The sequence below is a fragment of the Gavialis gangeticus genome, unplaced genomic scaffold, assembly GCF_001723915.1.
Source record: "Gavialis gangeticus isolate Ggan-Ray unplaced genomic scaffold, GavGan_comp1, whole genome shotgun sequence".
Classification (NCBI taxonomy): Eukaryota; Metazoa; Chordata; order Crocodylia; family Gavialidae; genus Gavialis; species Gavialis gangeticus.
Window position 1 is genome coordinate 51,988,836 of NW_017729022.1, and position 26,536 is coordinate 52,015,371.

A 26,536-nucleotide genomic window follows, 5' to 3' on the forward strand; every position below is an offset into this window, starting at 1 on the left:
GTGACTGTAAACCCTTCGTTCACTGCACTGCACCTTTTATTATCCATTTCTCCAGAGCATCTCAGTAAACATTGTCCATACTGTGGAAAGGTAAGTCCCTTTTCTCAGCCAGGATGGCCAATCTATTAGATAGGGTTTTAAACTAAGATTGTAGGGGGGTAGGGAAACGCTAACTGGAGCCTACCCGGGGACCAATATACAAGAAAGCTCCATCGACAATGAAACCAAGCAAGCCACTCTTATGGGAGCTGAGAAAACAGCTCCCCTTCAATGCAACAGGCAGCCAGCAACCTCAGTTGAAGGACTTAGCTGCTTGTACACCAATGTCAGAAGCATGGGGAACAAGCAGGAGGAACTAGTCCTGCTTTCCACCGGGCACTACAGTCTAGCAGGGATCACAGAGACCTGGTGGGACTCCTCTCATGACTAGAGCATAGGCTATATCCTTCACATGCGGGCACAGCTTGCTGCAAATGGAAGAGGGCAAGCGGCAGTGGGGCAGAGACCCCGCACTCACAGAAAAGCTACGTCCTTCAAAGAAGGGATCAGGTAGGGAAGAGAGGTGGGGTTGTCGTCCTCTATGTGAAGGAGCAGTACACCTCCATATAGGCCGATGTTGGCCTCAAAGAAGAACAGCTTGAAACCCTCTGAGTCGAGCTCTGGGGGAGGCCTGGCAAGAGAGACCTGACTGTAGGTGCATACTACAAACTGCCTAACCAAGGGGAGAAACCTGATCTAGTGTTCACCCGTGAACTAACGGAGGCCACGCATGCATAGGACATGGTTGTCATGGGTGATTTCAACTACCCAGACATCTCCTGGGAGGAGTGCTTGGCCAGCTTGGATTGATCATGATTCTTCCTGACTGGCACCGAAGAGCTTTTTTTTTTTAATTAGGAGGTACACAGGCCAACTAGAGGCATTGCAGTTCTCGACCTGGTCCTGACCAAAGGGGATGACCTGGTAACCAACGTAAACATAGAGGGTAGCCTAGGCGATAGTGACCTTGAAATGATTACATTCACGATCTGTCACAAGGCTGACAAAAGAGATACCAAGCTTGAAGTCTTAGACTTCAAAAATGCAAATCTTTAATAAGCTCAGGCCACTAGTAGAGAATACCCTGAGAGACCAAGGATCACAGGTAAAGGGAGCACAAGAAGAATGGTCATTCTTTAAGGATACAATCCTAAAGGCTCAGAGAAAATCCATTCCCTTATGGAGAAAAAGTAGCAGAAGGGTCAAAAAACCCTCTTGGCTAAGCACAGAAGTTGCAACCCTCCTACCGAAAAAGAAAGAGGCGTACAAACAATGGGAGCTTGGGACAGTCTCTGAGGAAGACTACTTGACAATGGCCCGCACTTGTAGAATACAGATTAGGCAAGGTAAGGCAGAAACAGAATTAAAACTAGCTACAAGAATCAAGGACAACAAGAAGTCCTTCTTTAGCTACATAGGGAGTACAAGGAAAATTAATGGGAGTGTGGGGCCGCTGCTCAATGCCTCAGGGTACCTGGTCACTACCACTCAGGAAAAAACGGACCTCCTAAATGACTGCTTTGCCTCGGTCTTTCACGAGGCCAAGTGGAACAATGTGCCAGGTAGGGCACAGAACGAGCAGGGCAGGATTGATACCATTTCCACCATTGCCTTAGAACTGGTATACAATCAATTAAAGAAATTAAACATATATACATCAGCAGGACCGGATGAACTCCACCCAAGAGTGCTGCAAGAGTTGGCCGAAGTAATCGCAGAGCCTCTGGCAAAGGTCTTTCAAAAATCTTGGTCTTCTGAAGAAATCCCAGAGGACTGGAAGAGGGCCAGTGTTGTGCCCATCTTCAAGAAGGGGAAGCGTGAAGACCCAGGAAACTACAGGCCAGTTAGCTTAACTTCTATTCCAGGGAAGATCCTAGAAACATTGATCAAAGAGACTGTATGTGACAAACTTGCAGAAGGCATGATACTGAATGACAGCCAGCATGGCTTTGTCACGGGCAAGTCTTGTCTGACCAACCGCATTTCTTTCTATGATCAGGTAGCTTGTCGCCTGGATGAGAGAAAACCAGTTGACGTCATATACCGCGACTTCCAGAAAGCCTTTGACATGGATTAGTACCATGAGGTACTAATAAAAAAACTGGAAGATATCGGGCTCAACTGTGGGACTGTGAAGTGGGTGCGAAACTGGTTGCAAGGTAGGACACAGAGTCTAGATGAAAGCATTGGTGTCATCTTGGCGAGATGTGCTGTTCAATATCTTCATCAATGACCTGGATGAGGGGGTGAAAAGCACATTGGCCAACTTTGCGGACGACACCAAGATATGGGGATGTGCGGACACACCCGCAGAGAGGCTGCAGATACAAGCAGACTTAGACAGGCTGGCATGTTGGGCACAACAGAACCAGATGAGGCTCAACGTAGAGAAATGCAAAGTTCTGCGTCTGGGAAGGAAGAACTTGCAGCAAACCTACAGGCTGGGCATCACTAACCTGACTAGCACTACAAATGAAAGAGATCTGGGGGTAACAATAGACCCCAGCATGAATATGAGCCAGCAATGTGATGCAGTAGCCGCCAGGGCCAATAAAACTCTGGCATGCATCGATCAGTGCATCTCCAGTAAATCCAAAAAAGTGATTCTCCCACTTTACTCAACATTGGTGCAGCCACAGCTGGAGTATTGTGTCCAGTTCTGGGCACCGCACTTCAACAAGGATGTGCTAAAGCTCAAGAAGGTCTAGAGAAGGGCCATCCACATGATCAAGGACTTGCATGGCAAGCCATATAAGGAGAGGCTGAGGGATCTCAGACTCTTCAGCCTAAAGGAAAGAAGGCTAAGAGGGGACCTGATTGCAGCTTACCGCTATATCAGAGGCATACATCAGGGGCTCGGTGAACAACTGTTCACCAGGGCGCCTTGGGGGAAAACTAGAAACAACAGCCACAAACTCCTGGAAGATAGTTTCAGACTGAACATTAGGAAAAAACTTCTTTACAACTAGGGTGTCTAGACCAGTGGGGTGCAAAGTGGGGTGTGCGCAAGACGATCCTTTGGGGTGCGGGAAGAAAATATTAGAACTTCTATTTATAGTTATATAAATATACATATAATGGGGGTGTGTGCTCAAAAATTTTTTACTGATAGGGGTGCGTGATCAAAAAAGTTTGGAGACCACTGGTCTAGACTATGGAACAAACTCACCCCCCAGAGGTGGTGCAATCATCTACCCTAGAGGTCTTCAAGAGAAGACTGGACGGTCACCTGGCTGGGGTCATTTGACCCCAGATGTCTTTCCTGCTCATGCAGGGGGCTGGACCTGACCATGATTCTCCAAGGAAGGGACCCCAAAGGACCCTCTGATTCTATGATACTAAGTGTCAGTCTTGATGCTCTCTATTGTGGGAGACCTGGGGTTGGGGGACTGAGGCATAGGGCCTCATGGAGTTGGGGCACCAAATCAAAAGGAGTTCGTGAGGGTTGCATGGGAGGAGGAAATTGAATCACTGGGTAGATCGGACTTGTGTATGTATCAGGTTGAGGACTGGACAGGAAGTGCACAAGGAACAAATTTTCTAACTGGGCAAACTCTTCAAATAAACCTGAAATAAGTATTTGAAATCATAGGCCTTCTCACAAACAGATATGATGTGCTTAGAACTCTTTACACTGTGCACTTGTGCCACATGTGAAGTGGATGGTTTTTGGTCCACCCAAGGCCCTTGTCTATAGGCCTTCTTTCTGGCTGGGATGGTCCCTAGGAGCCATGGCATGGAAGCAAGCCCCTCCCACACCCCACTCTGAGTTATATGGCTCCAAGGAGCTTGATTGTCACATCTCCATGGTTAGATCCAAGTTTGCACTGCTGGGGGTAAATTGTGGTCCATCTTGCTGCTCATCATAAAAGTTCAGGTACTTTTTTGGGGGTACTGTCCTCCTGCTGCTAGAGTGCAGGCCCCTGAGAGGGTGGTGGGGTTTCCATTTCTCCAGGAAAGGGAAGGGCTGCCTCAGCCACGGTGTTCAGTCAGCCTGCCACTGAGACATTCACTTGCTACTTGGAGTCCAGCCACACTGGGGGATCAAAACTCCAGCTGGCTAGGGAGGCATGCACAACAATCTGGCCAGCCTCCCCTTGTTTCTGCTGATCATCTGGCAGTGGTTGCTGGTCAGAGAAGGGTGGAAGAGGATGAGCTGAAGGCAGCCAGTGTCCATGGTAGTGTATGTTGGAATGAGACTAGTGCCATTGACTTGGGTGATGGAGGGTAGGTGGTTATAGGTATCTGGTGCCTGGTTGTCAGGAATAGACATAATCCTCTGCAGTAGTAGCCATGGTGTCCAGGAAGGATTTGCATGACTCTGCAATGGACTGAAAGGTCTTGAGGGATGCTTTCTGTGTCCTCTTGGAACCCCTCAATCTCTGCACCAGTTCCAGGAACTGTCTTCCTGCCTCTCAACCATTTATTGAAGAGTTCTCAGCAGCTGCTCTGATCCATCCTGCCAGTGCTTATAGGCAGCAAGCCAGCTCTCAGTGGTGGTAGCTTGGTGTACGGGGAACTCAGCAAGGTCCTCCAACATTTCATTTCAGTGGTCCCACCAATACTTTTGGGTACAGAACACTGTCTGAGCCTGAGTGTCCCTTCATGGTTTTGAGGCAGCATCAGCACTCAAGCTTCTGAGTGCTCTCATGCCAGGGTGAATTGTGAGGCATGAAGAATGCAGAAATGGCCTTGAGATTCTCTCTAAACCTGACAGAATATGCATGTGAATTCTGAATTCCCACCCAAACCCTGCCAGGCACACAGGGCATTGACAACAGAGCAAACCTTGAAATTGTTGCAAACTTCTAAGATTGTATGAGGGGAAACATTGCTCAGCCTGGTCATTTTCATGAGCCAGGAAGACAAGAGCAGAACCTCATCATGGTAAGCAAGCACTCTGCTACCCACTCTCACCTAGCTGCTGTCCTCTTTCTTCCTTCCCTGTAAGTTCCCACACGTAGCCAGGGATCATCTGCTATGAAACTGTTCCCTAACCTCCACCATAACTTGCCTGTCCCTGTCTCAGGACACCACTTCTCTGGCTGGTATTTCCTGGGATAGTGTGTCCCATCAGTGCAGAGCAGAGTTCTTTGAACTTGCAGGTGGTGATCCTGCAAAATATGCCTTGCTGCTTCTAGGAGCTCTTCTGCCAGCTCATGCCTTAAAGTCATGGAAGGGATTTGCTGGTTTTGAAGGCTGTCTGCTGAGGCTGGCAATCCCATGGAACACCCATGAGGCTCTGGAAGCTGTCCTTCACCTGCATTGCAGCTTCATAGCTCTGCCAGACCTCCTAGCAGTGAGACTGGGGATTGATCATGCCCTGAACTGGCATCTCCCTTCCTTCTCCCCAATGCTCCTCTGAAGAATGATGTCCTGTCCTGTGCCCTGCCTGAATGCTCTGAACCCACTCGAGCTGTGAGGTGGACCTGGAATACTGAGGGTCTGCAGCTTTAACTGCCCCAGAAATGGCTGTGCCCATATCCCTGTGGTGATAGAGGTGGCAAACATTCAAAGACCCAAAAGATGACTGCGTTCCATGTCTCCAGACTCATCCTCATCTAGCACCCACTGAGAAACATATAAGACTGCCACTGACCATACCAACAGTTGCAGAGAGGGGGTAGAAGGAGGGGTGGCATGGGGTTAAATTTTAGTCTGTGTTTCACAGGGCTTCACCCCCTTGGTCATGCCTCTACTATTGCTCAGACACCTCTAAATAAAAGACTTTGATTGTATGTTTTTGTATGTTGTTGCTCCAAAAAGCTGTCCCAGGGGTTGGACCCTGGCCATGTGGGTGGGAGTTCTGTGTGCCTACTCCTGGGTACTAGCACACAGAATTCACCTGGCAGTAACCTATATCCATGGACTAGGGTGAAGGTGACCCCCCAAAATCTACTGATGCACCCCAAAAGGCATGGGATGTCCACAGAGGGATGGAGAGGGGCGAGCTAAAAGCTGCCTTTGCTATCTACAGCCAGTCCTGCTACTTGTCCCTGAGCCACCATCTGGGCCATGATGCATGTGTAGACTACCTGGTATTGCTAGCTGCCCTTCATACCATTGGTAGTAGTGGTGATGGTTCTCTCCTTGCCTCATATCATAAGGTCCTGCATCTTGCCACAGCTCCTGCTTGAGGCCTGCCTGCTGGAGTTTGACAAGGGCATTCTCTGATCCATTTTGGTTTATGAAGCTAGGGTGGTGTCATGTGGGCTGGGGTCCTACTCCCCAGAGCTGGTAGGGGTGTTGCTTTAGGTTCAGTACCATCCCTTGGGCAGTAGAATTTGGGTAGGTGGATAGACTGTCCCATGGATTGGGATGGGGGGCTGGGAGTGGTGCATCTTGGGATGCTGGAAGACCATACTTTGCTTGTATTATCCCTGTGGGGCAATCTGGCAATAGTTGAACAATTGTTACTTAATATGATCTAGAGATACTCCTCACATGAAAAGTCATAACTTTTCTACAATACAGTCACACTTACCACATGTTTTACTGCTTGAATGCATGGACATTCATGGTTTAAATGCAGTTAATATATACTAAGTGTATCATGTGACATGGCCCTAAGTCGAATGGGATAAATCATACCTCTGAGCTGTTATTTCAGACTGCCTGCAGACACAAGAAGACAGAAACTCATCCATCTTCATTATTCATGTTTCTAAAGGCAGACTTCATGCCCATGAGTCTATAAAATATCAAATAGGTTGCAGCAAATTCCACACTTTCAGATGTAAGGAGTGAATTGGATCTTAATTATGTCACTGATACTGTTTTAGGTACTGTTGCTTCTATATGCTGGGCCTGGGTACTTCTTCCAGTTCTACCCCTCTTGGTTTACATGTCTATACTTGCATTTGATATGCTGTACACTACAATGCAAGTTTATCAGAACAGAAAAGGAAGACAGAACATGTAGGTGATTAAGCTTTTGGACAAATATATTGCTTTCAGTGCATGACAAGCATTGGGGTAAAATTGTATAGCTTTAGAACCAAGTAAAAGTTGCCAAGCAATATGTTCTTCAAAGCTTACTCTGCTGTTTGTATGCCTCACCCATGACTAATAAGGGGAAGGGTAGATTTATGCTCCATGCATAGGACATGAATGAATAAGCTTGGTGTATCACACCTACATGAGTTTTCACTTGCTTCACAACTGAAGAAGTACAAATAACCAGTAACATTTGTAGAATTTCTGACCCAAATTCCAGATGTTTTCATGCAGATTTTGGATTCCTTAATCCCTCTGGGTAAAACTCACTTGTCTGCCCCACACAAAACCTATGTATTTCTAACATCTCTGCCTCTCCCACTTGATGTAGGGTAAAGATGGGACACAAGTGGTTCACAAACCTCATGTGCAGCCATCAGCATAGGAGTGAGTCTCACCTAGAGTGAGCAGTGTATAAGCTGAGCCCTCTCTTCCTTTTCCAGAATTTCTGTGGCTTCATTCTCCTAGCTGGTTAGGGCTGGAGGAGACAGCAGCTGACAAACCACAGAAAGTCCAGAAGAAAATGAACGTACCTCAGCTCTTAGGGTCTTTTGTTCTAATCTGCCGAATCAAGGAACTCTTGTCCATGGCAATCACTTGTGGAACAAAAGAAAGGTCATAAAGTTAGGTAGGCCAAGCTAATACGTTGGACCTATTCACTATAAAGGAGATTGTCTTTCTTCCCTCTCATCTCCCATACTTCTTGAATCTGTTAGCAAACTCCTCAGGAGTATGGAGGTATTAGGGAAAGGACCCCATCTTCCCTGTGAAGCAGGGATGCCAGTAAATTTATCACCAGGTCTCCAAAGGGAAAATGATACTGTCCAGCACTGTATCATCATTCAAGTGCAAGTTAGCTCCTGTTACTGAGGGTCCCTCCCATAGGGTCTCCTTAGATATGGTGGGCCTTACTTCTACGTTTCTGTTCCAAAATGTCACTAGCGCACTAGAAATGACTTGTGGCTTCTGTAGACCTATCTGTCCAGTGGTCCCAGCTAGTAGGTCATTGAAGTGACCCAGTCTTTTATGGACTGTCACCTCATTTTTCTTTAGAAACTCTGCTAACGCTCTGCAGGAAGATTACCAAATTTCTGACCCCTCTTCTTCCTGTGCACAATCCTGAAACTCTCCCTGCTAACTACATCAACCGTATTCTCTGGAGAGCTGAACAGAAGCTCAGGCATGGGATTTAGCCAGATACTCACTTTATTTAGTTCCTCCAAGTTAAAGTTTCCTGCAGATAAGAGTCAAGGTCAGTGCTATAGGTTTTAAAGTAGATTCAGCAGTAGTCTGTTCTGGGAAGGGAAATTCCCTACCCATTGAGGGCAGTGTGGTCTTTACTGCAGTGTCAATGTGGGTAATTAGCATCCAGGTCTGAGCACTAGGTTAAATGAGCCCAGGTATGGGCACCATACTAAAAAGCCATACTTGAGTGATCATGTCCTGACTGGTACTGTTGTACTCATCCATGTGAATCACTAAGGCTAAAAACGGATAACCGGTTTGATTTTCATCAGAGCATTTTGTGCCGCGTCAAATCCAGACCTTACAGACAGCAAAGCTTAATGTCTCAGCTTAAATACCTGTGTATTATTCAAATTAAAACTTTTCCTTGGAATAATTGCAGCTAATTCAAGTTAATTGCTATTTAAACCTAGTGTGTAAACAGCTCTGCCACAATTATTTTGGTGCGAGTCATATCCCAGCCAAATCAGGGCTGCATTAAACCAGTTGTCTGTTTTTAGCCTGAGACTGTCCATGGTTCTAGGTAAAGTAAACCAAAGTGCTCTCTGATTCTTTCTTGACAAAATGTGTAAGAACTTATCTCTCCTTCAGGCAACACAGGGAAATTTGGAGAAAGCACTGCACAGCTCAACAGTCAAACAGTTCAGTCTGCATCTTCACTGCAAGGTGAAAGGGTTGCCAGCCCTAGTGAAAGCTTTATGTAGGTCCCAGAAGAGCCAGCTAGGTACCATTGAACTTGGGTGAGGGTTTTCTGTAAGGGCAGAAGATAATCTTAAAGAAATTCTCTGTCCATTGAGACAGGGGGTCTGGTTCACTCATCAGGTAGGGGAGGTGTGGCATGAGGAGAGCCAGAGTGCAGAGCAGCTCAAGCCTTGTGAAATAGTCAACTCCAGATGCCTCTGAAGAGTGAGTATCTCAACTTCAAAATTGAAAACAAAATGTTTTTGTCTTCCCCACTGCTACCCTCTAAATTTCTCTTCCCTGCTTAATACAATTAATATTTTATGTTAAGCCAAATTTAAAAAAAAGAACTATTTCCCCAACTCTTCTATGCAGTGTGATAAACCTAGGTTATACAAGGCCCTCAAGTCCACAAAGGAATTAAGCATGTGTTTAATTTTTGAGCTCATGAGTTGGTACGTGAAAGTTCATGGGATATTACTCACACGATTAAAATCTACAGCTTTTACTGAGGTGTGAGGTTTCATATACTAAATGTCTGCTCTGGAGGAGGTTACAGCAGGTAACTTCACATCTGCAGGTCTCTTGAGGAGTGCAGAAGTGGGGTTTAGCTTTTGCATCTCACCAGATCTGCAAGGTGGGAAACTATTTCAATTGGTTGTCTTAGTTGTAGAGCTCTTAAGGTGACGCATAACACAAACACAACCTTTTTTTCTGTAGTTTTGTGTAGACTTACGTGGCAAAATGAGGCTTTTATGTGGTAGCTGTAAAAGATGGAAAATATGCTGCCAGTTCAATGGCAATATGTTTTGCATTGTTCAGGAGACATTCATGGAAGTTATGAAGTAGCTGGACAAATACAGAACAGACAGTGCATAGGTAAAGACCCCACAGCATTTTTTAACTCTGTTTTCTTGCATGTAAAACACATTAATGCACCATAGTTATGGCGCATGAAATTTAGGACTTGGATACCCAAATACTGGCAGTAATTGGTGCTACTGTGCAGTAGCGCTGGCGCACGGGTTTTTACAGACGCTAACTGTGCAACAGCCTAATACTACTGTGCAGTAGCATTTTAGCATGGGTTTAGCTGCTGTGCATAGTGTTATTAGGCTACTGTGCAGTTAGTGTCTCGTGTAGCTGCACCTAGTCTTTCTTAGATGAGCATCATGTCCCTCCTATTATGTATTATTTGTCAAAAAGGATTATATAATAGATTGGAATTGTATTTTCTTCTGCACTGCTTCTCTGGTGAGACAGTTTACTGTAAATAAATTGAAATATGTACTGTCTTCTGTTTAAATATAGTCTTTCTACCTAAGATTAGATGCACTTGCGCAAAGCTTTCTATTATTGCTTAATATAGCATATGCTAATTAATTGCAAGCACACATGACAGTCAGAGCCCAGATTTACAATTAACTCTGAATTTTCAAACTCTCTGCCTTAATTGTGGTGATTTCTCTGTGCATCATGATAAATGGTCAGCTACTGAAATGTATGAGAATTTTTTATCCATCCATATACATGCAGTGAGTTACAGCACAAGACGTATGCCCAAGCTGGGACACTGCTTTTTTAAAATTTTAATGAGCTCCTCAAAACTTGTTATGCTTAAAGAAAATTGTTTCAGTAGTTTTAAGGCTCTGAACATTTTAAATCATCAGGTTTTGAACCACATTTGTTGTTTTTCATCCTTTCGTTTTCTTTCTTCTCTTTCCCTCCATTTCTGTCCCTCTCTTTCTCTCCCTCAGCCCAAGCTGAGAACACTGATAAAGCTACGATGTTCTTTATCTTTGGCTCAGTCTCTCAGGACCCTCTCTTCCATGGGTCTGCAAGGATGAATGGCAGTACAAACTTGTAATGGGGCTTTTCAGGAGTAATGGGAGTAAAAATATGTTTTTGTCAGGAATTTAAGCAGATATGACACGAGGAATATGCTGAGTAAGGCTCAAGTCATCTTTGTCAGTGAAGGGAGATGCAGCTGAGGTGCAATCATGGGAGAATGATGGGGGCATTTATCATTTGAAATAGAGGGGCAAGTTTCTTAAGTAGTGGCACTATTCCTAACTTACAGCTTTCTTTTTTCTCTAGCCTCACTATCCTGGCACATAACAGATGCTGGTTACTATTTTCTGGTCCTTTTTCTTCTCTTCGTCTTTACTGGGTATTAACCATTTGGAGACTTCTGCTACATTTGGCCACCTATATGTTCATTTGTTTAGCAGTTTGAAAAATGATTGATCTGAGGAAGGGCACTTGATGCTTGAAAGTTTGTCTAAAATCTCTTCCAGCTATGCACTTGATCCAATAAAATATATCATGTTCCCACCGAAAAAAGATCCTTACCTTTTGCAATCTGGAAAGGCCAAACTTCTGTGAGTTATGCAATCACATTAATAATAATAATAATAATAATAATAATAATAATACAAAGTTTGTCTGGTTTCCTACTTCAGAATAAGAATAACTAAATGGAGACAGAAGCTAAGTGTATTTGTATTTATTACGTATATAGCTCCATAAACATGCATGGCACTTAGCAGTCAAATAAAAGACAATGGCCCTTCCTTCATGAGTTTACAGTCTGAGAGAGAAAAACTACCTCGTACAACTCTAGAAGCAGTGAACTCTAAAATGTAAGTGCTATATGGAAATGATCGTTAGAGTCATTGGAATGCTTTGATTAGTCACAGATGCAAATTTGAAATTCCATATATTTGTCACTCAGGTAGATTGTAAAATGTTCAGGGCAGGGATCGAGTCTCCCTACATGTTAGAGAACCTATTTGATATCGGTCTGAACTCCATTTGGAGCCTTTTGATGCGACCACTTATTCTAAGGGTCACTTATTCTGTGCCTTAGTGGCAGAGATCTTAGGTGTGCAACTAAGGGAATAAGCCCCACTTGCCCATTCTGTGCATATCAATCTTGGATATTGTTGCACTTAGTGGGTTTTTAAACCTAATGTTCCAAGAATTGACAGAATACCCGGTTGATCAATACCAGAAAGGCTTTAATAACAATACCACAAGCAAGCTACAAAACTAAATGACAGAAAAAAGACTCTTTTCCACTATAAGATGAGCTATTAGTCTTTGTATTCTCTTAGCTGCAAATAGATCTTTACCCAATGCAGGCAGGACGCGGTTCTTGTACAGCCTCACAGTGTGGATCCGTTTGTTTATCAGCTGGGTGGCAGAATGACTTCTTGGTCTTTCCTGGACTGCACACACTTTTCTGGCAGTTCTGTCTGTCTTTATACAGCTTAATTGTATAGCTTCAAACCTTTTTTCCTTGATAGTTGGCTGATTAAAGTCAAAACAAAAAAGGGAGGAAAAGGGTGACCATCATATTGCAACTATTAAATTGCCTGGCTCCTGTTTTTGGATTTGTCTAGATTTGAAAACTTGTGTTTCTCGCAGCCCCCTGCAATTAGAGGTTAATTACAGGTCATGGGCCTTGAGTGGTCCAACAGGACGCTTAGAGGTGCTACCCTCTTTGGGTATTTGTTTATCAATGGGGCAAATTTGCAATAGCTTATACTGGTGATAATCTATTTAGAAAACTCCAAACATAAATTGAATGGTTGAGACATTTATACCACCTTAGACATTGGATGCTTGTTTGGAGAAATGTTAGCATGTCACATACGGGACATCTTTCCTGTATTCAATGAACCTTTTACAGGTTTTGCTTGAAATGTATATTTAGTTTTTTGTCTTCTTTAGTTGCTAGTTCAATTGAAATGTATATGTAGTTACCTTGCCTTCACTGGCTCAGCCTTTCCTTTGGCTTTCTTAGCTTGGAAATACACATGTGACAAGCATGTCAGGACTCTGTTAACAATTGTAGCCATCACTTTTATTATTTTATGGCATGGGTCCGATATTGGATACCGCAAGCACTCCACTGTCTCGATGCCTAATGGGCTGCAAGCCATTAGCAGAGTTTGGCAATCAGGACTTGTAGTAGAGATAATACCTTTTATTAGACCAGCAAGATTTTTGCAAAAATTTTCTTTAATTGCAAGATTTCGGGCACAAACACCCTTCATCAGGCATTGGAGAAAAGATTGTAAAAGTTCTCTTGGGTAGAAATTAGTGGAGTTTGATTTTCTTGTGGCAGTCTTGTTACCACAATCCAGTCTTGCCCCAGCCATTGTCTTGCATTTTTGTGCAAAAGACACTGTCCAAGCTTTCACAGTTTTCATATGCAGCAGATATTAGGCTGTGAGGATAACCCAAAGGTGCCCCAAGGCACCACTCAGACACATACTGGAAATGCAGGTTTTGAGTGTGGTGCCAGCAGTGCCCCATGGAACCTTCCAGCTTCCCTTCTGGGGCTGATGCACACAAAGTGGATGAGTGTAGCTTATTGCTTTGGCAGAAGTACTGAGCTCTTTGATGCTGCCGTGTGGACACATTGTCAGAATTGGCCAATATTTCACACTTGGTGCCCATTATTCAGTGTCCATATGAAGATCTGCGTGCAGAAGAAACATGTCAATTTTATTGACTCCCTACTCCATCATAAGATACCACTACACGTACAGAACTTCATTGGCTTTCCTTCCCAGAGAGGGCAATTTCTCTCCCCATCCCTGAAATGTGAGCAACCCTCCCCTCCCCTCCCCTTTCCTCAACGCCCCCCACCACCTCAACTTTCTTTTGATTTAGTGATTTTTTTTTTAACTGACTCTGCTGTGCAGTTGCATTACATTTCATACCTCGTTGTTATCCATGGTCATCCATCTATCCTTTTTAGCAGTAGCATGTTCTGGCATTCTCTCTCCCATTGATTATCTGTTTCTGTTCATATCTCTTTAAGATTTTTACCTAAACAGTTTCCAGATGGCATATCACTTTGTTGTTTGCTTTCCTAGGACTATCTTGAAATGCTTCTTTTTGCCAGTTCCAGTTTAACGTGAAATTGACCACAAGATACAGCATATGGGGTAGCATTTGATACTTGGGATGGTGGTTCATAGAGTGAATGATTTACATGCATTACACATGCATGTGGACAAATAAAAGCTATGAAAACTATATTTTAACTCATATGTGAGTGTGGGTGGATCTAGAATTTTGAAAGGGAGGGTGCAGATGGTCTGGTGTATCATCACATATAAAACAACACATGTTTTTCTCCAGTTAAAATTAAACTAGAAGCTCTGCTAATATGCTAGGGGGGTAGGGCTATATTGTTTAGTTTAAAATTGAAGCAAAAATAAATATAACTTCACTGGAATAAGTTAAAAACAATTTACAGGGCTGTGAAGTAGGAGCTTCGTTACCAGGAGCAGTGCACGGACACAGAAGAAGAAAGCCTAGCTTGATTGGTGGAACAGCAAGACCATTAAAAAGAAGAGAGGGTCATTAACACTGGTGGAATGAAGAGTTTAGAAGGGATCAGGTAGATTACAATGAGCTATGAAGTCAGGTGACTCCCTCACTGTTGCCTGACTAGAAATGCTACTGCTAGGCAATTGGTTTTAAACTTTGAGTGGAGCAGGAATCAAAGAGGGGGTGCAAGTGCACCAGTGCTTGCACCCCTGTATGTGGGCACCCACTGAATTGCAACAGTTAGGCCTATAGTGATCCTATCCCATAAGCACTACTTTGATTAGTATGCAAAGGGACTTCTGTTTGGTCAAGAGGCTCAGTGATCCCAAGATGGGGATGTTTTCCTGTTGCTGAAGAGATCTGATGGGCACCTAAGTACATGGCTGTGATAGGGCTTTATAGCTCTGATGTATACACATTGATAACACTTTATAGGCCTGATATGTATGGAGTTATATGATGGAGGAAAAGGCTTCAATATGCTGGAGACATGGTGTCCTAGTTGGCAAAGAGACCATGTAGTTCTGATGCATATTTGGCTTGCTTGCAGTAACAGGACCTTGCCATTGTAGTATGTCTAAGAGTCTGGCCAGGGAAGAGGCTGCTTAGCCCTGACAAAGCTGTAGCAATCATGCAGTGAAGGGGCCACATGGTCTCAGTGAATACCTGGTGATCTGGTTGTTAATGAAACCATATGCCTGAGATACCATCTGGTTGGAGAAGAGTTTGTATAACCCTGAGTTTTTAAGCAATCTGTTTGGTACAGAGACAGCCAACCCAGAACTGATATGGGTATCACAGTCCAGTTGGTGAAGACGCTGTACAATCCCACTGTGTGCATTCCTCTGGCAATAATTATATGTGATGGAGGCCTCTTCCACCAGTGGATCACTGCTTTCATCTCATCCATTTTACAAGGACAGCTATTTTTAACTGTACTATTTTTGATCTTCCTCTTTTTCTTTTGACTTCTGCACTATTCCTAGTGTGTCTGTTCCTTTTCCTCACCTGGCAGTGTCGCTATTTCATCTGTAGATGTTTTTGCATCTTTGGCTCTTTCTAAGGGGAGTCTAGCTTCTCCCCACACCTTACAGGGAGGGTTAATTTAATTTTTCACCAATTCTGTTAAGAGTCAGAAACATTAGCATGAATAACTCGCTTGAAAGTCATCAAGGGCTGTGTGTGGAAGAAGGCACTATGCAAAATAATACTTGAGAATTTGAAAAGCCACAGGGTATTTGTTAATAAGATAAACTAGAAGGCTGAGGAAATGGGATGCATTTTCAGGATCTCTTAAAGCTGTAGGTTAGATTTAGCATTGTCTCCTCACAGTGTCATTTATACCCAAAGCAATGTATGTCTTCAGTGTAAATAACAGAAGTCAAGAGACTGATGTTTGACCACTGGGAGTCCTTGGTTTGAATTCTGTTCTGGAGCCAGGTAATGGAATGGTTGATGAGGCGGTTGAATCTTCATTGTACAGGGTATTGGTCTTCACTGAGAAGATGAAGAGTGATATCTTGCAAGCATGAACAGAGGGAGCAGAAATGTCAGATGGAAAAAAAATGAGGAACTGGAAGTTGGTAGCCTCATGAAATAAACTCAGAATTCTGTCCTGGGAAGAAAAGTGCTTGCAATGTATAAGTCAGGTGTCTACCTTGAGGTGATAAGAATAAGTAGGAAATGAAACTTGAGAAGTCTCTGTAAGAAGGAACTGTCAATAAGTAAGGAATGAGCAACACTGGCTTTTAGGCTTGTGCTACACACAGGCTTCATTACTGTTAAATAATTTAGGTTAAAGTGTGATTTTCTTTCAGACTAACTATGCTGGTATAATCCAGTGTGCAGACACTATTATAGCAATAAACATATGACTCATGGGCTGGATTTGGCCCATGGAACCATTCCATCTGGCCTACTGGTAGTCCATCAGGCTACCAGAATTTGTGGGCCCTAATCTGTCACAGAATTGAGGGTCCCTGGACCTCAATGAACATGGCCTCCAGCAGGGGGCAGCCCCATAGACCCACATTGCAGCCTGAATGCAGTGCCATGCTGCTGCATGCTCCCAGATCCAGGCTGCTATCTGAGTGTGGCTTTATGCTGCCACACGTCCCCAGACACATACTGCTGCCTGAATGTGTTTCCTTGATGCTGCCCGGCCCTGGACCCACTGTGGTTGCTTCTAGCCCTTCAGGGTGAATTTGACAACCCTCATTTAGGTAAAGATGTGTGTATGTGTAGTTGTGTGTACTGTGGCGGGTGCAGAGATCCCACCTCAGGAACACAGCTGGGTATTCGTATCCCTCTGCTGTTTCCACCACATGAGGTGGGCCAGTAGGGGGCGCTCCTGTGTCGAGCCGCCCACCTCCCTGCGCCCGACCACCTTCCAGGCTCCGAATGCCTCCCTAGGGGCGCCTTATGTCCAGCTGACCCCTCTCCCGGAGCACACTCGCCAGTCTGGGGGCAACGTGCCGCCACCACCCCGAGAGTGGACTGTCTCAGCCCTGTATCCTCGGGGAAACACAGGCCTAATAGTCCTACGGGTACTCGACCCAATACAGGCACTTGGGGTACTTTCCCAAGTCTGGGGGCAAAAAGTAAAGTCTCCCTTAGTCCACAGACCTAAGGGGTCTCTTAGGCATAATTTAGACCCACCCCTCAATAAGTCTCCCACACCAGTCAAAAAGGAGAACTTTATTGATTACAGGGGGTAGGGTAAACTAGGGTACAGGATAGAGCAATATCTAGAAATCCTAAAGAGCAAACAGTCTGGCTGTGGTAGCCTTTTGATTACGCATCTGTGATACTTCCAGCTAAATATCTAATCAGATTGAGTAGCTTACTCACAAGCATCTTCCAAAGGCAGGTGAAGTTTCCCTTTGGAGGCAGGCGGTTCCTAGCTCGTGAGTTTGGGGGGAGAGAGCCAGTTTCAGATGTTAAGGCTTCTCTGTCCCCTGCCTGGCTGCTGCGTCACCTCATGGCCGGAGAGGAGAGACCGCCTCCTTCCCCGTCCTAACTTATATAGCCCCTGTGACCTCATTCACCTGGGCCAGCGGAGGTCAGCCCCAGTTGGCTGTCAGCCAACCAATCTGAAATGCATCACCTGTTACCGGGCAGATTCCAGCTCCCCAGGTAGAAATCCCTTACCCAGGTAAGTGATGCAAGTCACGTAAGCAGAAGGAGCAGGTTTCCCCCCTCCCTCAGGAATGCAGCCAGCTCAAGTTCTCTAAAGAGACAGGCTGAGGGTGTGGTCCCCTGTGTGCTGGGTCCATCCTAATTGAATGGTCACAGCACAGAGATTTAAATCACAGTGTCACAGGGCAGAGATTTTTGGGGAGAAACCAAGGTGGCTTTCTGCTACATGTACAAGACTTAAAAGAAAACAAATACAGACAAAGCCTTGATGACAATGGCAATGATGATGATGATAATTTATATTCCAAAAAAAAGTTAGGTGCTTTCTGAATATAGATCAAACTCTGAAGTTTCAGCTCTGAAGACCTAGTCAGCTGGACAAGACACAGGTTAAAGAAAGCAGGTCTGGAGTTTTGTTGTAGCCATGATGGTTCACGAAACATTGAGATACAAGGCTTTTTTGTGATACCTTTTCTGGACCAACTGTGTAGTTGGGAGAGCTATTGGACAAACTTTCAGGCATCAGGTGCTCTTCCTCACATCTATTAGGAACTACCAACATATAAACGGGGGGGTACCTTGGAGATGCAAGGGAAGACTGCTGACCTGATTTAAAAAGAAAACAGTGTCTTTGAAAACAGTGTGACTGGAGTTTTAGACAAAAAATTAAGGTATAAGCAGACTCTGTCAAGATCCTTCTATAGGAGATCAGGGTAGCATCAACCCAAGATGTTTGCACAAGGCAGAGAGGTTATGCTACAAGCATTCACATGCATTAAGGCTTTGCTTTCCTGTTTGGAAAAGGCTGGCCTGAGTCTCAGAAAACATCTGTTGATAGTTTAGCTCCCTAAAAGAGTTTTCAGTAAGGATTCGAACTCTTGTGGAACAGTTGACAAAACTGTGGCAAGAAGCAGAAGTGCTGAAGCCAGACAACCTGTCTCGGAGCAATGCAGAGAGGAAGCTCAGGGATTGCCACTAGGAAAGGTATCCCCCCTAGATGGACTGTGTGAAAACTGGCATTTCACATGTGTGCACTTAAATGTTACCGTTGTGTCATGGTGGGGGAGTGATTTTTCTCTACCCCATTCCACAGACAGAGCTCTGCCAACAAAGGACGTAGTATAGATGCAGTTACACTGGCAAAAAAATCCCTGTGGTAGCAATTACTCTGTTGAGCAAACTGGCTGAAACTATACTGGCAAGTTCTTTTTACTGTAGACAATGCCTATACCAGGCAGACAAACATGTGCAGATGTACTTTTCGCAGGGAACAATTTCATGATAGACAATGTACTTTTTTGTGGGGGATAAAAAAGAATCTCATCATATTAATTGTGGCCAATTAGAGTTAACCCCCACCCCCTTATCCCTGCCAATCACAGCTGCCTGAATGGAAAGAAACCCTATCACCTGTTTCATTATGCAGATTGATATTCAAACATCCGAGAACAATGCTGCCTTGTGCACGGCATGGTTCCAAATTGCTAATGAGACTGCACTGCCAGACAAGTCACTTAACCTGCTGCTGCTGAAGGCTTTCATAGAGGGAGATGGGGAGAGCAGAAAAGAAACTCTCAGCTCTGGATGTGCTGGCAGTCCCTGTCTTAGCAGTGGCTCTCCTTCTTCAGAGCTCCATCTCAGAGAGGATACCCCCCCAAAGCCACTCTTAGGTTGTGATTTTTTGCCTCTCGGTTTTGTGGAGGGAGGAAGAGGAATTGAGAGTGAAGTAGCTCTTGGGCTTCTATGTGTGTAAAGACAACAATACACATGCAGCCACAGTTGCACAGAAACGCTTCTGTAGAAGAGCATTCATGCTCCCTGCCATGAAACAGGCACACAGGCAAGCAGAGAAACATACACTCACAGTAGTGGATCTAGTGGGGGTGCAATGATGTGACTGCATCCCTCCTCCCTTTTCGGCCGTGCTGCAGGACAGCAGTTGGGAACTTCTTTCGAAGTCCTGAAGCAGGTAAGAATTCCACATCTCTCAACATCCCCTCCATGCTCTGCAGCACACGCCCTTGCCTCTCATTCCCCTGCTTCCCTACTGCCAATGCCCCCATTGTCCCCTGCTGACCTGGGGCAGGGGAGCTCCAAAACCTTTCCTGCCCTGCTTCAGCTGAGCTGTGTAGGGAGCCAGGCTGAGCAGGGAATGGCAGCAGTGGTGACGGCGGGTAGCTCTCCCTCCCTGCCACTTGCCCTGGGTGTTCCCTGCCAGCATGGGAGTGGGTGTAAGGATAGGGAAACCTATCTGTCACCACAGTTGTCCCTAGCCAAGCCTGGCTCTCTGCTCAGCAGCTCCCTGCAGCCTTGGTAGGAGCAGGACAGTGATGGTGGCAGGTGGGGCTCACTGTGCCCATAGGTGTAAATAGGGAGAGGGGAAATGGGATGGCAAGGAAGGAGAGGTACTGTGGAGCATGGAAAGGAAGAGGGGGGGCTAAGAGTGGGGGGTGGGGGGATTCTTACCTGCTTCTGGGCCTCAAAAAAAGGCCATGGCTGCTATTCCCATGGCACACTTTGCCTATCCTGGTTGGGGGAATAGGTTGGGAGCAAAGGTACATCCACTCCTGCAGGGCTAGACACTGCCCCCACATCCCCCACTTCTAAAAGTCCTAGGCCTCCCTATATGCATCAGCACTGTCAGCACACACCCATTCTCTCTGCTCCCTGTGACTCTCCATTGTCACAGATTCTCCTTCCATTTGTGCTAACGCTGTATCATCTTTCCTTCTCTTACCTATAAGGAGGCAAGAGCAACTCTTGCTGTTATTATTTGGTCCACACTGTTTTTTGGAGGTATCAAGGGGAGTTGTATAGGGGTCTGTAGTCCTGGATGTAGAGGGACAGTGATTCAGGGCCTTTGTAGCACAGGAGCTTAAGATGAAATGATAGGAGATCTTTAGGAGCTTGGGATTTAGATGCTGACCCTGTGCATAAATGCCCATGTTTAATTTCCAGATCTATATTGACTGAGGCCCAACAGAGACCCTCTCCACATAATGCTTCTCCCATAGCATCTTATATATGCCCCATCTTATATTGTCTACTCCTAGGATAGCACAGCAACATCCTTTGCCTCTCCTCCTTGCAGGATGACATCTTCTAAGCCAGTTGTAGAGATAGGCACAACCCAGGAGACCTACTTCCTTTGCTGGGGTCTCTTGCAGCACTGCCATGCCTTTTTGGATTTCCCAGGGAGATCCAAGAGATGAGATCCCTTATCCCGGTGCTTTGCTAGGCCAGCAGGAGGTGCGTACCTTCCCTAGGTAGGCAGTGCTAGTACTTTCTGAGGGATCGAGCAACCTTCCAGCTCCTTCACTGCATGCCACATTGTGGGGCAATGGGATCAGAAATATTCTGATTGATCCTACTGCTTCTGGCTCTGCCCCAGACCTAGGGATCTTGGTTGTGATGCTGTTCTCCAAGCCCAAGTTAAAAGGGAGGAACTAGCTAACTAAGTAACTTGTGATACAGGATATCATTTCCTTTAATAGTGAGGACTTTTCTCCCTTCCCAAGACTTTCCCTTCTCTCCTGGGTCCTACGGACTGGTGAGTGGCAGTTTGGGCATCGATTCCCTTCAGTGTTATGAACACAAAGCCAGGAGTCAGGGAATGAATATTTATGTGTGTTCCTGTCAAGCTTTAGAGCCAAGGATCTTTGCTTTTGGGTATCGTATGGATCCTTGCATATAATTTCATATCTTGCTCTCCACAGGACTGCAGTGGGAGACTTACTCTAAGGTGCATGTGGAGATTTGTTTTTGATTGAATGGTGAGAGTGGAGGGGGAGAAGGTGAAGCTCACAAGAAAATACCTGGATGTAAATAAATTTTCTTGCAGGCATTCTTACTGGGTCCATTTCCAGGGCCAACCTTTTATAACCAGAGGGAACGATAGTTTCCATCACTTGGGACCTTTTTTTTAACTTGAGAGACGAATTGAGAAAAGAGTTGAGAGACTGATGGGCGGCTGTTGCTAATGTGGCTCTTCATGTGTGGTGGGGTGCTCTGGAAGATTCAGGGATCAGTGTCCTGTTCTACACCACATTATGTGGTAATAGATGTGACTATTCCTCTTAGGTCCAACCACCAGCTGTAGAAGTGGCAAAATCTGCAACTGGTGCACTGGGGAAGGGCTACAGTCCACTGTTACCCAGAGCCATAGCTGTACAGAGGAACCCCCCTGCACATACTTGGATGATCTCTCCCCTCTCTTTTGCCACATGACTCTATGAGAAACCCTGTGGGGAACAATTAGCCAAGACTCCAGCTAGTAGGAACAACCATAGAAGCAACCAAGGCAGAGACCTTGGATGTTCAAAGAACTTTCTGCCAGAGCTGTAGTGAGCAAATTGAGCCCCCTTGGGCGGGGGCAAGAGTGTGCTGACCATTGTAGATGTTGGCAGGAGGTGGGCTAGGGGAAGGGAAGTCTTATCTACATGGGCTATTGCTGCCCCTGCTGTAGCAGCAGCAGCTCCAGCATCAGTAGCTCCATGGCCGGGCTTCCTGGGCATTGATCTTACTGACTTTTTTACATCCCACCTCTCTCATGCATACATATTTGGTTCAGGGCTGTGCCTGCTCTAGCAGAAGCCCCCGGGGGGAAGCACCATTGCACTTGCTCCATGCCATCCAGATGTGCTGTGGTGCAGCACTGTTCTGCCCACCTTCTGCGGCTGACCAAGGGCAACACAAGACTCTCCTGGCCATGGTAGCTTCTCAGCTGGGTTGGGGGATTCTGGACCCCCTCAGTCAATGCCCAGGGCTAGTGCCCTGCTTGCCCTGCCCTGGTTATGCTACTGCTTTCTGAAGCATTTGACTGCATTTCTGTGTTCTGTACTGGCTGCCTGTTTACTCCAATCCTCTCCTACTTCCTCTCCCTCACAGTCCCTCCACCCCACCTTCACTCCCCCACTGCCCCTCTTACCCCCTCCTTTCCTGCCTTGAACTCTTCTCCTTCCCTCTAGTGCCTCCTCTTCCTTTTCTTTTTTTCCCTATTTAGTTTATCCTGAAATGAAATCCTCCTCCCCCTACCCATCCCTGAAAAGACCATGAGACTAATGTGCCCATTCACTGCCATAACATTGTTCATTCTGCTTCAGTGTTGTCTCCCTGGGGGTCGGGGAGCTTACTTATTGAGATTGCAAGCTTTGGGAGATAGGAAGCACCCAATGGTTCTGTGTTTGTAATGCCTCACATAGTCAGCTGTATGCTTGGTTGGTCTTAAGGCATTTTCCTAATCAATGTGATGAATTATAATAGCTTTAACATGCTGCTGTGATTTTATTCTATCAAAATTTACTCTCATTACAATTTTTGATAGTTATGAGCTTGTCTTCTCCCTTTGGGAGAGGGTTAAGTTTCTGGAGAGGCACCTTATTGCCTGTTTACATCTTCAGAACTCCTTTAAGCGCAGGCCTGTATTTTGGGAAATAGCGCTGACGTTTTCCATCCTTTTAGGAGCAATGGTGCATGCACGTCTTCTTATTCTCTCTCTGTCTCATACACACACACAACCGGGTCAAACTCATCCTAACTAGGGAGGTGATTCCCTAACTCATCCAGGACAGAGGATGGATACACATGAATAGCTGTGAAACGATGTTAACACACCCAGCAGATTGAACAGATATGCTTGCTATGGGACTAATTTATTCTACACAGCTCAGGGCAGTGCACACATTACTGGATCTGGTATATTCTGTGCACAAAGCGTAAGTGGTACATGTGTAAACACTCATGTGCAGCCAGTCTGTCCTGTCAATAATATCTGGTCACTTTGGCCATTAGACAAAGATCTCACTAAGCATGGTCAAAAGATAGTAATTAGCAGGGTGCGTTGTGCAAAATACCACTCTGAACTACCAAGAGACAGATTTTTCTATCTACCAGACTGACCACTGTATATATATATTTTTTACTACTTATTCAGTTCCTGGCTTGCAGTTTTCTGTGCTTCTTCTCATCTGCCTGTTCTGTGGGTTTTAAGAAGTCTTGATAATCGGCAGTGCTAAATTTTACTGCTCATAAAACCCCAGAAAGCACTGATTGTGACTTGAGTTAAGCAAGTGGCATATAAAATCTTACAGCCTTACAGTCATGGGGGAGTTTTATGATGATTGTATTTCTTGGGAGCAGCAAAGGACTTGGAGGATTACTTCTTCCATCTTTGTTTCAGGCATCACTTGCCATTAGAAACAAGCAAAGCTGTAATAGGATTTAGACTCTGAGTCAAGAGAAACACACAAAAGTTAGAAAACAAAATCTCAGTTTGCTAATTTGAGTATGAGGGGTTGTGAGAAGACCGTTTCTCCATCAGACAGAAAACAGGTAGCCCAGTGTCTGTTCCAAAGCTGGAAAATAGATTTAAAAAATACAGTAATGCTGGCAGAGTAAATCTTCTTTATAATTTCTGAAAAACCTTTTCTTACATATGTTCCAAACCCACACATTAGGTTATTTTGTAAAAGATTTTAAAAAACATTATTTTTCATTCTTGAAGCTGATTTTTTGGGGGGTTTCATTCAGACTCCTTAGTGAACTTTTGTATAAACTGTGTATTGTTAGTGAAACTATATTGGTTGGTTTCACACACTGATTCTTAACCAGAGGCTATTGTGTTTGAAAGCAGCTTTCCATGTGATTTTAAAGAAGTTGGAAGCTAATTTCTGTGTCCCAACAAAACTTTCTCCTGTTCAACAAAATGGATTATTTCATGAAAACTACTATTTATTGATGAAAGTTCTGAGAAGTTTTCTTTTTCTCTCCCTCCAGTTCCAGAAACCTAATGACTTCTCACCCCCTTTCCGCTTTGGGACAGTTCCCAATGGCAGCACAGAAAGGAACATTCGCAACAACTACCCTGAAATGCATAGCTACATGGTGAAGTTCAATCAGAGGGGGGTAGGGGATGCACTGTTATCACTGAAAACTGGGTAAGGCTGCCGTCTTCTACATTTGTCCACAATGTAAGCTTGGTTTCTTGTCTTGAGTGTCTGGGAATTTTCTGTTGGACTTCAGTGACTATTCTCTATGATTTTCAAAGTGCCAAAAATATCACAAACACTACAACAGTTACCGAGGCAATTTTGTTTTGATGCTATTCACAATTCTTTTTTGCTAGTTTTCTGTTAATATCTACACAAGTGATTTTATTTGATTTTGTTTGTTCACAGGAATATTTTTGGAGAGAGCGAACCTCATGTGAATATTTATTTGCATACATGTTAGTACGAGCAATCTTGCTGGTACAAGCTGTTATGTATGAGGAGACGCCTATGCCTTTGCAGAACCAGTACTTGCAGTACTTTGTGGCCAAAGTTTGTCCCAGAAATGTGTGCACAATCCTCCTGATACTGTTTTGATTCCCTTTTTATAGCATGAAAGATTAAGTCAGTTAGGGAGCCTAAATGTCACAGGCCAGCATAGCAACAATGAATATCGTATAGACAATGACATAGTCAAAGTAATTTGTTTATGAATGACACACAGGCTAAAATATCTTTGCATAAAATGCCTGTCAAAATGTTTTTGACTCATGAATATATATATATATATGAAATCAGAGTTTTTTCACAGATCTTTGGGAAGCAGAAAAGGAAAAACTCACTGAAAATAGTCTGCTTTTAGCCCTTTGCCCCATTCTAACAGCTACCAGGATGTCCTCTACGAGCAGACAGAAACCCTGTTGTTTTTCATAAGTCCCTATCCTCTGTGGATAAGGACAGCCCCTTCCGTGTCGAGCCTCAGATTGATTTTCCAGAAAATCACCCTTACAGGGAGGTTGGGGTTGTGCGGGCATTAAGGTGAAGGGGTGACAGCCCGGAAATCACAAGTCCAAGGCCATAACAGAATTGCTCATGGTTTGGCCCTTTCAGATTCCAACAATTCTGCAAATTCTGCTAAATACCTTGTCACAAGGACACAGAAAAAGAAACGAACCCCTGTGGGGAAAAACAAGATCTTTGCTCCTTGTGTCTCACTCTGGGTTGCAGAACCACTGCACTCTCTGATAAGGTTCATTCTGAAGTACGAAAGGATGTTCAGCCAATTTAATTACTAGATTGACTGAATATTTCTAACCCATTTGCCTGAGTCAGAGGAGCGTAGCCCATTACAAATGACTGTACAATTACTGGATGCCATCCTGGGAATGAATGCGTGCCAGGGTAGTCGTCATCCAGGAAATAAATATGCTCTGTCCTGGAAATATATAGATGAGAGAGATGTCATCCTAGAAATATATACCAGGTAGAAGTCAACACTGACTTATACTAACTTTGGGTTAGACCACACCCTAGGAATAAACTTGAACTGAATGGGGAAGATACTACCTTGGAAACATACATGCACTCCAATAGGGGTTAGAATCATGGAAAAGTAGAGCTGGGAGGGACCTCAGGAGATCATCTAGTCTAACCACCCGCTCAAGACAGAATTGAATGGGTGGGTGGGTATGGTGGTGAAAGGGTTGGAAGATGAAAGTTCTTCATTTCATATTTAGCAGAAAGTTTTAATCTCTTGCAATCTCTGGTTATTTGGAAGGTGTAAACCATAGAATCATAGAGAATTAGGGCTGGAAGGGACCTCCAGAGGTCATCAGAGGCAACATCATCCCTATCCAAACCAATTTATACAAATCCATAATCTAAACTCTCTGTAAAACTGTCATCAACCCTGACACACCGCAAGACACAACACCCTAACCTGCCATCGATAAAGCATATTTCCTTCAGTTGGTGTTTCTTTCCCAAATAATCAATATTTTTACTGGGAGGAAGGAAAGACTACCTGACCTCTCCAAACCACATCCACCAGTGTCATCTAGTCACAGTGCCAACATTAGTGGTTCTCTAAATCAATCTGGAATAAGTTTCTCAGGGCATCTCTACTCTGCATATACTACACCCCAAAAGTGTAACATAAATGTCTTTAGAGTAGCCTGGGCATGTGCTATTCAGTACACCCAAGAGAAAAAGCTTTAGGCACATCCCAGTGCCACTTGAAGGATGGCTACATTAAATATTTTCAAAGTGTAGCATGTGCCGAATGGCCATGCCATGCTTCACCACTGCACTCCCTAGCACAG

The 26,536-nt window shown here is 44.6% G+C and overlaps 1 protein-coding gene across 1 annotated transcript in view; it reads left to right on the plus strand.

Moving 5' to 3' along the window:
• Window positions 1-26,536, plus strand: part of GRIN2B (glutamate ionotropic receptor NMDA type subunit 2B) — a 388,000-nt gene that overhangs the window by 354,313 nt on the left and 7,151 nt on the right. Inside the window, exon 10 of the mRNA XM_019514920.1 lies at window positions 24,223-24,383. Coding sequence (XP_019370465.1) covers window positions 24,223-24,383 — 161 coding nt within the window. The remainder of the gene's footprint in view (window positions 1-24,222; window positions 24,384-26,536) is intronic.